Source organism: Rhinichthys klamathensis, unplaced genomic scaffold (genome assembly GCF_029890125.1).
Source record: "Rhinichthys klamathensis goyatoka isolate OS25496 unplaced genomic scaffold, OSU_Roscu_1.1 h1tg000059l_1, whole genome shotgun sequence".
NCBI lineage: Eukaryota > Metazoa > Chordata > Actinopteri > Cypriniformes > Leuciscidae > Rhinichthys > Rhinichthys klamathensis.
Window position 1 is genome coordinate 28,772 of NW_026606604.1, and position 12,508 is coordinate 41,279.

General features: G+C 48.8%; 1 protein-coding gene across 1 annotated transcript in view; it reads right to left on the bottom strand.

Annotated features, from left to right (window-relative positions):
* Positions 1-10,795: 10,795 nt before the first annotated feature.
* The window catches only part of cntnap2a (contactin associated protein 2a), a gene marked incomplete at its 3' end in the record, with an annotated part of 380,680 nt that continues 378,967 nt past the window's right edge, over positions 10,796-12,508 (bottom strand). Inside the window, exon 21 of the mRNA XM_056248806.1 lies at positions 10,796-10,929. Coding sequence (XP_056104781.1) covers positions 10,796-10,929 — 134 coding nt within the window. The remainder of the gene's footprint in view (positions 10,930-12,508) is intronic.

Consider the following 12,508-nt stretch of genomic DNA (forward strand, 5'->3'; position numbering starts at 1 on the left):
TCGAGTCGCTCACTGACGGACAACGGCCGCCGCCTGCCGCCGCGTCCGTCCACGAGTTCGACGAACCCACCGAGGCTTGTTCTCTTCTGGCATCTGATAGCGAGGATTGGGCGAGCTCCGTGGACCTCCCCTCCGCTAGCGTTTCCCGCCGAACCACTGGTAAGAGAGCCGGCATTGAGACTGAGCTGATGCGTCTGCTCTCTCAGGCCGTGGAAAGCATCGGCCTCGACTGGGAGGCGCCCGCGCAACCGCCGCGCGAGTCGTCAGGGAAACGGGCCAGCATCAAGACCGCGAGCCCTAAAACCGCGGCTAGCTTTCTTTACGTTATAAGAAATCTACCCCGCCCCCCATGGGCGTGCGTCACCGGCAAATGAGAAAAGAGTGTGTTTTAGTCCCCGCCGAGGCCGGACTAATCTCCATTTCTCAAACATTTCTCAGCTCCTAGTTTGAGCGGCTGAAAATGTCATTATTGCAGCAATGAGCCTGTTGTATAACACGCACACCTGCATACAAACGCCGACACACACAAAACTGTGATGACACTGAAGGGTTGGTCAAAATCCCTTGCCTCTTCAAATACATATATAATCATATATCATTTTGAATGGTTATATACTTCCTTTATAAAAATCAATAATCAAATATATTCATTATCACATAATAATTTTTATATTCTTGTGCTTGTGAAATTATATTTTCTTAAATGCATGGATGTAAGTAACCAGTTTCTTTTAGGTGCCTTCCAATCTTACTTTGAGATTGCACGTAGTACACGCAGGACCCGAAGGCCACGTAACCCACAAGGCCGTTTGTCTCTTTCTCTGGGATCAGTAGAAAGGTTAGAGGGTCCTAAAGGCAGCGTGGGCACATATGATTCTTCGCTGGACATATGGTCAAGCTATATTGAGCGTTACTATCAAACTTTAATTGTTGTATTAAAATGTATTCTTTCCAGTATATTTCCTTCCTTGGGAGTAAATGCCAGTGATCTGTTTTTCTCCCAAACGAGTGAATGTTTTAGCATTATGTTTTGGTATACTTAACTGATAATAAGGAGCTCAGACTCTCTTCAGCCTTGATGGGAGCTGTTATTTGCTAGTGTCTGTTATTTGTGTGTGTGTGCGTATGACATTCTATGTAGGTTCTGGACGGTCGGACCAGACACCCCGGCGCCCTTCTCTAACCTGCGAGGCCACCACAGACCTAAATCCAATGAGTGGACGACAACTATCTTTACTAATGGCGATAGGCACCCCTATCTCCTCACATGTGTTAAATTGTTTAGGCTCTTAATGTTTCTTAGCCAATGAGAATCATTCAACCTGTAAGCAATGACGTAGCTTAGACCTTGGGAATGGTATAACTGCTGTGATCTTTGTAACTGTAAGCGAGGCGGCCTACGAACTCCTGTGTGAGTCTTGAAGCTGGCTTCTGCTGATGAAAATGCAAACTATCTTCAGTAAAACTTTTCTTTAATTTTTTTATAATTCTGACTCCGGGTCTTCATTCCTCATATCTGGTTCTGGGTCTTTGACTGTATACCCCTTACAACACTCTCTTATCTGCTTGCGCTGATGTAGTTCTCCCTGTGGCCCAGTGGCAGAACCTGAAGCCTTCGCGCGAGAGACCCGTGTTCGATCCCGGCTCTCGCAGCAGATAAAAATTTAGTCTCGCCGCGGCCAGACTTCCACCCAAACTTTTCGCTCGTTCAGTTCCAGAAAATGCGACTGTTCCAGTGTATTTTGCAGTAAACAAGCTGGTTCCACGGCCCGCTTGCCTGCACATAAAGGCCGTTTCCACGGCGACCCAGAAAAATCATGTAATCATTGTATTTCTGGTTTTCCGGCCACAGCCGATGGTGTTATAAGTGTAATAAAATGCTCACAGCCCAGTGTTCATTTCTACACACAAACACAGCCCGCCACGGCAAGTCTTCCTAGCCTCCTAGGAAATCGACGGTGTTTCAGTCTCGCCGTGGCCAGACTTCCACTGAAATTTTCGCTCGTTCAGTTCCAGAAAATTTGACTGTTCCAGTGTATTTTGCAGTAAGTAAGCCAGTACCATGCCCGCTTGCCTGCACACAAATGCTGTTCCCACGGCGACCCAGATAAATCACATAAACGGTGTATTTTCTGGTATTCTGGCCACAGCCGATGGTGTTATGAGTGTATTGAAAATGCCCACAACCCAGGGCTCATTTCTACACACAAACACAGCCCGCAAAGTTGCAGGGCTCGCACAAACAAAATCGCCTCATGTCGATTGTGCACTAAATGTAGTGAATGTGCCTACGTCTCAGTGCCCACAAACACTACACACCACATGTCCCACGGGTTCTGTAAAAACGAAACCAACACGCATTCAGTCAGCTCAGGCCGACGGTGTTTTTCAGTGCAGTAAATGTGCCCGCTGTCCTGCGCCCACATTCACTCACAGACATGTTAAGCCCCACGGGGCTCACCCCGCTCTCTCTCCCTCAGCAAACTGCTATAAGGGTTTTGAGCGCGGCCAGGCTGCCCGCCGCGATCGGCGCACCCCCCGCCTCACACACTGTAAACACAGTGTCTGCGTTACAGCACGCCGAAGCTCCCTTGCCGTCACTATGTCTCGGCCAGAGCCCAGATCTCATTCTACCCCTAGCTATTCACGCGAAAGTGTGGGCACAGCTTCCTGGGGTATCAGAATGGGTGCTGAACACTATAAAAAGAGGCTATTCGCTACAGTTCGCTCGACGCCCCCGCCGTTATACGGCGCGCGTCGAGACGATGGTGAAAACGAAGTATCTCATCTACTTCGAGCCGAGATAGCGAAACTACTGAGCAAAGGTGCTATAGAACCTTTATCTCAAGCTCAGAGCAAAGGGGGCCTACACAGCAGATATTTTCTGGTACCGAAAAAAGATGGAGGTCTCAGACCCATTTTAGATCTGCGACAGCTGAACAGAGCGCTTGTGAAACGCCAGTTCAGAATGCTTACGACCAGGAAAATCCTCGCGCAAGTGCGCCACGGGGACTGGTTTATGTCAATAGATCTGAAAGACGCCTATTTCCAAATGCAAATAGCGTCCCATCACAGGCGATTCTTGAGATTCGCTTTCGAGGGCCAGGCATATCAATACACAGTCCTGCCGTTCGGCCTGTCCCTAGCACCTCGTACATTCACGAAGTGCATGGACGCGACGCTCGCACCCCTGAGACTTCAGGGCATGCGAGTCCTGAACTACTTGGACGATTGGCCGATTCTAGCTCGATCACGATCGGAGCTCATAGAACACAGGGCCGCATTACTCGAGCACCTCGAGGAGCTGGGCCTCACAGTCAATTGGGCGAAGAGCTCACTGTCTCCCAGTCAGAAAATTTCCTTTCTGGGAACAGTGTTAGACTCGCTATCCATGACGGCACGCCTGTCACCAGAGCGCGGACTAAATATTCAGCGCGTCGCGAAATCCTTCCGCCACGGCTCGATAGTTCCGCTCAAAAGGTTTCAGAAAATGCTGGGGCTGATGGCCTCAGCGGCCTCTGTACTCCAGTTGGGCTTGCTTCGCATGCGCCCACTGCAGATGTGGCTGAAAGCGCGGGTTCCACCCAGGGCATGGACAGCGGGTCTGTTTCGCCTCAGGGTCGACCTACAGTGTGTTTCAGCTCTGGAACCTTGGAAAACAACCGACTGGTATCAGTCAGGTGTGAGTCTGGGGACCGCTTCGAGTGTGAAGGTGGTGTCTACGGACGCCTCCACCTCGGGGTGGGGAGCGCTGCTCGAGGGCAGACCGCTAGCTGGCCTGTGGTCAGAACGGGAAAAGCTCCTTCACATAAACTGCTTGGAGATGATAGCAGTCGACAAAGCGCTACAGCGTTTTTGTCCCCAGGTAACAGGCCACCACGTCTTGGTCCGGTCGGACAACATTTCAGTGGTGGCATACATAAATCGCCAGGGCGGCGTCAGGTCATGAAACCTTCACAGGCTGACGGAACACCTCCTGGTCTGGGCTCAGCACAACCTGCTTTCAGGTTGTGAGCAGCGCACGTGCCTGGTCACCTGAATGTGGGACCAGACAGACTGTCCAGGAACAATGTTCCAGCAGGGGAGTGGTCGCTGCACCCGCAGACGGTCCAGCTGCTGTGGAAAACATTCGGCAGAGCACAGGTGGACCTATTCGCGTCCCACGAAAACGCTCATTGCCCGAAGTTTTTCTCGAAAAGCAAGGATGCGCTGGCTCATGTTTGGCCCCGCTGCCCCCTATATGCTTTTCCTCCTGTCTCGCTCCTGCCTCAGGTGTTGGAACGAATCAGGGAAAACGGATGCCCAGTGCTGCTCGTAGCTTCGCTCTGGACAAACCAGACGTGGTTCCCTGCCCTGATGCAGCTGACCAGCACAGCCCCATGGCCTGTACCATTGAGGAGAGACCTCCTCTCTCAGGCGGAGGGCTCGATTTGGCACCCTCGCCCGGAGCTGTGGTCCCTGCACGCATGGGCCATCAACGGGTACCCGCTAGCCTCCTAGAAGGAGTGTTAAACACGATCGCGCAGGCTAGAGCTCCGTCTACCAGGCGGCTCTACTCCTCGAAATGGTCTGTTTTCTCTGCATGGTGTCAAACCCAGAGTTTTTCACCTGTGGAATGCGGGGTTTCGGAAGTGCTTTCCTTCCTTCAAGAGCTACTGGATAAGGGCAGGACCCCATCCACGCTCAAAGTATATGTGGCGGCCATAGCAACTTTTGCAAAACCGGTGTCTGGCCAGTCGCTGGGGAAGAACGACTTAGTCGTGCGTTTCCTTAGGGGAGCTCGGAGGCTAAACCCTCCCAGGCCCCCTTCAGTCCCGACGTGGGACCTTTCCACGGTCCTGGAGGCCATGAAAGGCGCCCCGTTCGAGCCAATCCAGCTGGTGGACATGAAACACCTGTCGTTCAAAACAGTGTTTCTCATGGCTCTCGCTTCAGTGAAGCGCATAGGGGACTTGCAGGCGCTTTCAGTAAGCGCGTCATGTATGGAGTTTGGGCCTAATGACTCGAAGGTCATTCTCAAACCTAAGCACGGGTATGTGCCGAAATCCCTCAATACACCGTTTAGGGCCCAGGTAATTTCCCTGTCCGCCCTTCCGGTTCTCAATGAGGAGGAAGACGCGAGTCTCCTTTGCCCCGTCAGGGCATTAAGAGCTTATGTGTCGCGCTCGTCTGTTTTCAGACAGACTGAGCAGCTTTTCGTTTTGTTTGGCGGGCGCTCCAAGGGACTTGCCGCCTCAAAACAGAGCCTATCCAGATGGATAGTGGATGCCATTGCGCTCGCTTACACTGCAAAGGGCCTGCAGTGCCCCTTGGGTGTCAGAGCGCACTCCACGAGAGGCGTGGCCTCTTCGTGGGCATGGTCTAGCGAGGTTTCCCTGCAAGATATCTGTACGGCCGCGGGATGGGCCTCGCCGTCTACATTTATGAAATACTATAACCTGGAGGTACCCGCCTTACAAGCTAAGCTTTTGGCGGTCTAAAATTCAGTGCTATCTGCCCCGCTGTGCGGCCCAGATGCTGAGTTTACTGCAGCCCCATGAGTGTTGACACACATATGGCCACCCAGATCAGGCTGAAAGCTTTCACCCTGGCTGCGCGTTTTATTGTCATATGATAAGCCCCGCTGGGTGCTATTTTATAAGGAATGACGCTTCCAGCCTCTCTTCCTCCACTCTATGTGAGTTTATGGTGATTATGCACTATATGAGCCCTGGGCTTCGGCCCCTGGGACTTTGGTGTTGGATCCCTGTACGCACGGCGTGTTGCATTGTGTTCCCCTAGCGTAAGCTATTACGCAGTACGAGAGATACTCTCGTAAGAGAACGTACTCGGTTACTAACGTAACCTCGGTTCTCTCTAGAGAGGGAACGAGTACTGCGTATCTTGCCGTGCTTGGAATACGCTCTGGTTCGCTTCGGCGATGAAAACCAGCTTGTACCAGCCTAACGAGCATATTTATAGAGTGAGACCACGCCCTTTCTGGCGGGACGTGACGATTTGGGCGCGAGTTGCCCCCATTGGTCATTACGTCACGCAGAGTCTCTCTCGATAGGCTGCTGCATTTGCCGCAAGAGCAGCCAATAGGCGCGCAAGCTGTCTCGCCTGTGTCAGCTTGCTGCTGCAAAGCGTTTTACATTAATAAAAAATTAAGGATCATTTTTGGCTTCAATATCTCGTGGAAAAGAGGTTTTCCCCGAGCGTAAGCTATTACGCAGTACTCGTTCCCTCTCTAGAGAGAACCGAGGTTACGTTAGTAACCGAGTACGATTTCTTCACACCTAGTGTTGAGCAGTGCTCCTGTCTTGTGCGCGCATGTCGCTTGCACATACTAAAGTGCTAGGTCAGGAGTGGAGCAGGTCTTGATAGTTGCCCCTTATTGGCCCAACTAGACCTAGTTCCCCTCAACAGCCCTTTCTGACTTTCCCCTGAATACATTCTCAGGCACGGGGCATGATGGCACCCGCGTTCAGACCCCTGGAGGATTTCAGGCCGGTCCTAAAATTGGACGCGGAGGTTCAGGTAGCTACCGCAGGAATTATGTGGTAGTCACCATCACTTCTGCGAGAGCACCCCCTAAAAAGAGGAAGTTTTGCTTACGCCAAATAGAAGTGGAACCTATTCGTTGAGTGAGTCTTCTCTCCGTGAGGAGATCCTGAAGGCGTTCGTTCATTTCAGTGCTCTCTTTTCTGCAAGATGGGTTGGAGTGAGGGCTGTGTCCTCCACCCTTCAAAATGATGTTGCCTCTATTTTTTGACGCACATCATGATGCAGTAGCATGGGAAGCACGTCCCGATCGTCAGGTTCCTGAGGGAGCAAGGGAAATTAATCTCCTTGCGCCCCTCTTTATCCTCTTGGGCTTTATCTCTGGTGCTACTGCACTGCAGAGACCGCCCCTGAGCCACTGCAGGCAGTGAGTTAAAAATTCTGTTTTTTAGAAACAGTTCTCCTGCTCGCCTGGTTTCTACTAGAGGTTAGGGACTTGCTCGCTTTCGGTCAACGAGTTTAGCCTGGATTTCGGGCTGGCTAACTCTCACGAGCTGAGATCCCGGCCTGGATATGTTCCCAAGGTTCCTACCTCTCCCTAAGGAGGGACCAGGTAGTGAACCTGCAAGCGCTGCCCCGGAGGAGGCAGACCCAGCCCTGGCTTCTCTGTCCGTCCACTTCATTGCTGTTATACGTGCTCAGAATGTAAGCCTTTGGACCTCAGACCAGCTCTTGTCTGTTAAGGAAATCAGCAGAAAGGGAAGGCTGTTTCCAAGTGAGGTTGGCCCACTGAAATAGTGGCTGCCTTCATCTTAGTGAAAATCCCAAGATGCACATGTCCACCTAGGTGGTGAGCTCCTCTTAAATGAGTGTGTGCTTCCGCCTAGGCCAGGGGTAGGCAAGTTCGGTCCTAGAGAGCCGCTGTCCTGCAGAGTTTGGCTCCATTGATTAGGGTTGGAGCTAAATTCTGCAGGACAGCGGCTCTCTAGGACCGAACTTGCCTACCCCTGGCCTAGGCGTTGACACAGCGTGCTTCGCTGACAGATATTCTAGAGTTGAGGGCTAGGCGACACCTATAGTCGAACTGCTGCTTCCCGTGGGCTCCCTTCTCATGAAGCCAGTTTCACCGTGAGCCCATGTCGAAGTGTCGGCTTGCTGCGCCATTCCCATCCTATGGACTGGATACGTGCGCAATTCTTGCTCCAGTAGAGTTCCCTCTTAAACCGAACCCTGTTGAGTTCCTCTACACCCTCCGGCGACGGACGCGGCGGAGCGTCCGAAGCCAGGCCTACCACTCGTATGCACTGTGGAACTTGTGCTTGGCTGGGTCCATATGTTGCGATCGCCACGGTGATCCCATATGTGTATTCTTCTACGATACGGCTCCCTGTGGCGAGCCCGTGTCTTCCCTTGGCAGAGCTTTCTGCCGTCACTGACTGGTTAGTAGCTCCCCCCTGTTATAGGCTGGAGCCTCCCGAGTGACATTCCATATGTTGTACTGCCCGTCAATTCGCCCATTCCATATGTGTATTCTCCACATGTTACCTCCCTGTGACAGGGTGTGGATTCCACAGCGTCCCTTCCTTCCATGTACAGGGAACGCTTTCCCAGTGGTCCTGTATGAACAGCAGTGACTTCCCTGGCCTAAAGCCTTGTCCCTTCTCCGCCTTAAATCGAGGGTTGATCAGGAGGGTTCTGTCTAGGCACTGGAAGGTGGCAGCACTAGTGGCGTTTTTCAATAGATCCCCATTCAGTCGACATCGACTACGTCTGACGTTCTCGACTGAAAGGGAATGTCCTGGTTGCGTATAGTGATCGACTATATATCGACCAGCCGATAAATCGGGCCGATATTTGCGTTTTTTACGTGCATCGGATGATACGGCTGCTGCGTTCGCCGATAGTTTTTTCCCGGCATTATTTACAGACAGGCGTCCACAGGCAGCTCTGTGTTGCTGGAGACGCTGCATTTCACGTGCAGACCATGCACTGCCCCTCCCCCACTAGCAGAGTGCTGGAAGCCTGCTCTTCAAGACAGCGGCAAGTTTTAAACTTTCAAAGCATCTTTTATCTGTTTGACTCATAGACTGTAAAAAAATACTTAGTTTGACTTAGCTGAAAATATTGCCATAGACTTTGAAAGTGGAAACACGTTGCTCTATATGTGCTTGCAACTATAGCTAAGCAAGTTTGTGGGTCCAAATGGAAAACGCGAATCACGAATACCTCGTCTATAAACCTGCTTGCCATTGTATTTAGGGAGCTGCAAATAGCTAAGTTGTAGGCTATCCATATGTATACGGTAGCTGTTACGAACACTGGTCATAGGATTAAGGAATGCCGACGTTGTTCCGTGGTATTTGTGGGAGTTTTATTCAGTGACCACCTGGCTGAGGTTACGAGTGTGGTGTGTGTCTCTCTCCCTCTCTCCCTGAGCTGGGCGGAGTTGCCATCGCAGTGATATCAGAGCGCAATAAGAGCTTTAATGATGAGATAAATGTTTTTTACGTGGTTGAATATTAATTTGTGTTAACGTTTATCATGTACCAGACATAAGTGCACCGGGAATGCCTTGTGTTTAGAGCCGTTTGCTGACGTTATCATTATCAATCCAGTTCAATGGTGGTTGAGTTTTTCAGTCAGCATCAGCTACCAATCAGAAGTTCATGTGTGTGTGTGTGTGTGCGTCTGTCTTACTCAGTGGGCACATTTTCCTTATATTCTTATGAAAGCCATTTGCTCTACAAGAGATTAAGTTAAGTGCACTAAAACTTAGGCCTAAGCATTAAATGACTAGGTTGTAAATAGTTGGTTACTTTTAAAATGAAGTATAGTACAGCGTGCACTTTATTATGCTGCACTGCTAGTGACTGCTGCTCATTTTCCCCCAAGAATATCATGTTAACAACAACCCTTTAGAAAAAAGTAATTCCTTTGTGGATCCTCTTGATCTGCTTTCTCCATGTTTCTTTGACTAATCTCAGTGTCTCAGTCTCACGCACGCTGCACGCGAGTTAACCATGTTCGACACATTTAAGTGGGGCCATCCACACTGTTTTTATCCATTGTAGGCACCGCTCACGTTGTGTTTTCGGCTTTGGAAACGGAAAGAACACAACTCCTCCAGACAATCTATCGGGGTACCTATCGGGGTAACTTACTCCAGACAATCTATCGGCCATGGGCGCACCGCTTCACCATCTTGCTTGGAGTCAATGTTTGACGGACCTACTCACATGGTAACGGTTGCTATGATGTGTGATTGGACAATGGCCGTTTTGGGGGAGGGGCCGGCGAAAGGTCAATTACCGGTATGCTTAAATATTTATTTTCAGTATTTTCAGCACTGAACTCTTTTTTTTACTTGTTCTACCTCACATGTTTTTAATATTTGTTAAATATTGTTTATCTACTTGTTCTTACTTGGTCTACCTCACCTGTTTTTACTAATTTTGTTAAATATTGTTTTTTTTCAATAAAAAGTTCAATAAATGTTTTTTTTTTTAAATTGAGACTTGTAACATTTGTTATCATCATTGTGTCATTTTTATGATGTAAATTGAGGGAACAAAAGCAGTATCGGCTCCAAATATCGGCTCAAGAAAATCGGCAGCCGGTAAGATTTGTTGTAACCGGCATCGGTTAAGGCTGATGAAAAAAAATCGGTATCGGCACAAAAAAATCCATATCGTTCGATCCCTAGTTGCATATGCAACCCACCGTTCCCTGAAGGAGGGAAGGGAAGACGTAGTCCCTCGCCACTACTGCTGGACCATCGCTGACTCCAGGGGTCGCTCGGCTCCTCAGCGAAAAAGCAACTGGTGCGTGCGTCCACTTACATACCTGCGCTGCGGGGCGGAGCGTGTAATCACGCACGCCAATGTTGAATTGGCTTGTTTAAATAGTAGTACGAAGAAGACAGGCTCCCTAAGCGTGATCCCCATTCAGTCGACGTCGACTACGTCCTCCGTTCCCTGTGGGTTGCATACGCAACCAGGACGTTTTATAACCTATATATATGTTTTTGTGATTATTACAGTATTGAGTTTAGCAACATGTTAACATCCACTTTAATTGTGAAATAGTGAGTGTTAATAGATTTCTTTTATGCTATTTAGTTGCCTTTGTGGAGCGTTTCAAACAAATCCCTTTTGAAGTTTCAATTTAATTAGGATGCTTCTCTAGAAAGTGCCTCGTGGACAGTGAGGAAGCTGACTAGCTAACTACTGTATTATTGGATCAGTATTTTAATTCATTTGACCATTGATACTTGTTGTAATATTGAGTGTGGTCAGTCTCATGTGTTTCCCACCTGTACTTCTATGTCTCTCTCCACCCGGGAGATGTTGACGGTGTGGGGCTGCCCGTTGGCCAAGTTCCTCTGGTCAATATCAATGGTGAAGGGTTCTCTGAGACCACCCAAGTTGTAGCGCAGCTGCAGGGTACCTGAGTGAAACGGTGTGAGACAATAAGACCAGGTTTATCCAGAACTCAACCATCAGTTGAGCTCAAACATCACTTCTACTCCCTGACATAACTCACCTACACTGCACACTGTGCAACGGCCCTACAGGCTGCAGGGAAGAGCAGAACCTCATTTGGGTTACAGCACAGGCCAGCAAGATACATTTGCTCAGAGGCTACAGAGTAAAATTCGATGTGGGCTTAGGGCAGCTTAACTCAAAGAATAAGCATCACCAGTCTTGTGTGTCCACCTTAGGTTTTATGGGATGGTATTTAACGAAAATGCCGTGCTACAAATTAAACAACAGTACATCTGAGTCATTGAGTTTAATGTGAAATCGTGTCCCTGAAGGGAATAAGGGTCCTTTTTTAAACACCAGATGCGTTTTACTTTTAAACTCTAAAAAACATGGATCACAGTGTTGTGCTTATGCCAAACAAACAGGGATGTAATTGCCTGCGCTCTGCCATTTGTCATATAATTAGCTTTTACTGTTGCGCCTCCACTTCAAAAAGCAATTCAGCCTGCTGCAATAAATTCTCCTTTATTATTACAGTGCAGTTTCAGAACTGCTGTGGAACAATCTTACAGACACATGTGTATTGCATCAGCATCCATACTTAATGATGAACTGCAAAGACTAACCAGGTGCGATGCAATAGGTTCGCAATTTGTCCGTTCATACGGAAAGCAACAGTGTTGTGCAATAACAGCTATTCAGAACATATTTGATTTTGAATATACAGTCACGTGGTACAATAGATTCTTTTCACATTTCCGGAGATCTCAGAAGCAGAAGTCATAGTTGGGTAACTTCTACATTATAGTGGTGAATGGAAAACTACAACAAATATAATTTCTGCATTCCCATCTGTCCCCATAGTAAAAGAAAAAAATCCACGATTGAGCTTCTATAGCCCCTATTTACACAGAGATTCCGGCAAATACACTGATAATGTGTCCCGGGATCGTTTGATTTTGGTTCATTCACACTGCCAGTGATTTTCTGGAATCTGTGCGTGTGTTCACATCCCGTAAAGATCCAACCCGATCTCACGGCAATTCGTATGAATTTTACGAGTTGGCTATTTGTAAGAATTCATACGACCTCACTCGTACGAATTCGTAAATTGTACATATTTTACGAGTTGCCCAATTCGTTTGAATTCGTACGAATGACCTACCCCTGACTCCGCCCCTAAACCTACCCATCACGTGGGTTTAGACAAATCGTACGAATTCGTACAAATGAGGTCGTACGAATTTGTACAAATTAGCCAGTTTTAACTCACGAATTGGTCGTGAGATAGCGTTGAAAGATCCTGTAAAGACACGTGACATCAGGATGACGAACACAAACTTTCTTCTTTGTTAATGTGCAACGTGAACGTTGATCAGCATTTAAAACTCCCGGTCAAAGAGTCGCAAGATTACTACGTCATTGCGACTACACATCACTATGACACACCCCTTATGGCATTGGTCCTGCCTTTTGTCCACACAGAGCGCGTTCCCGGAATGATCCTAGCAATGTTACTACGCCCACATCCCAGAATCAAT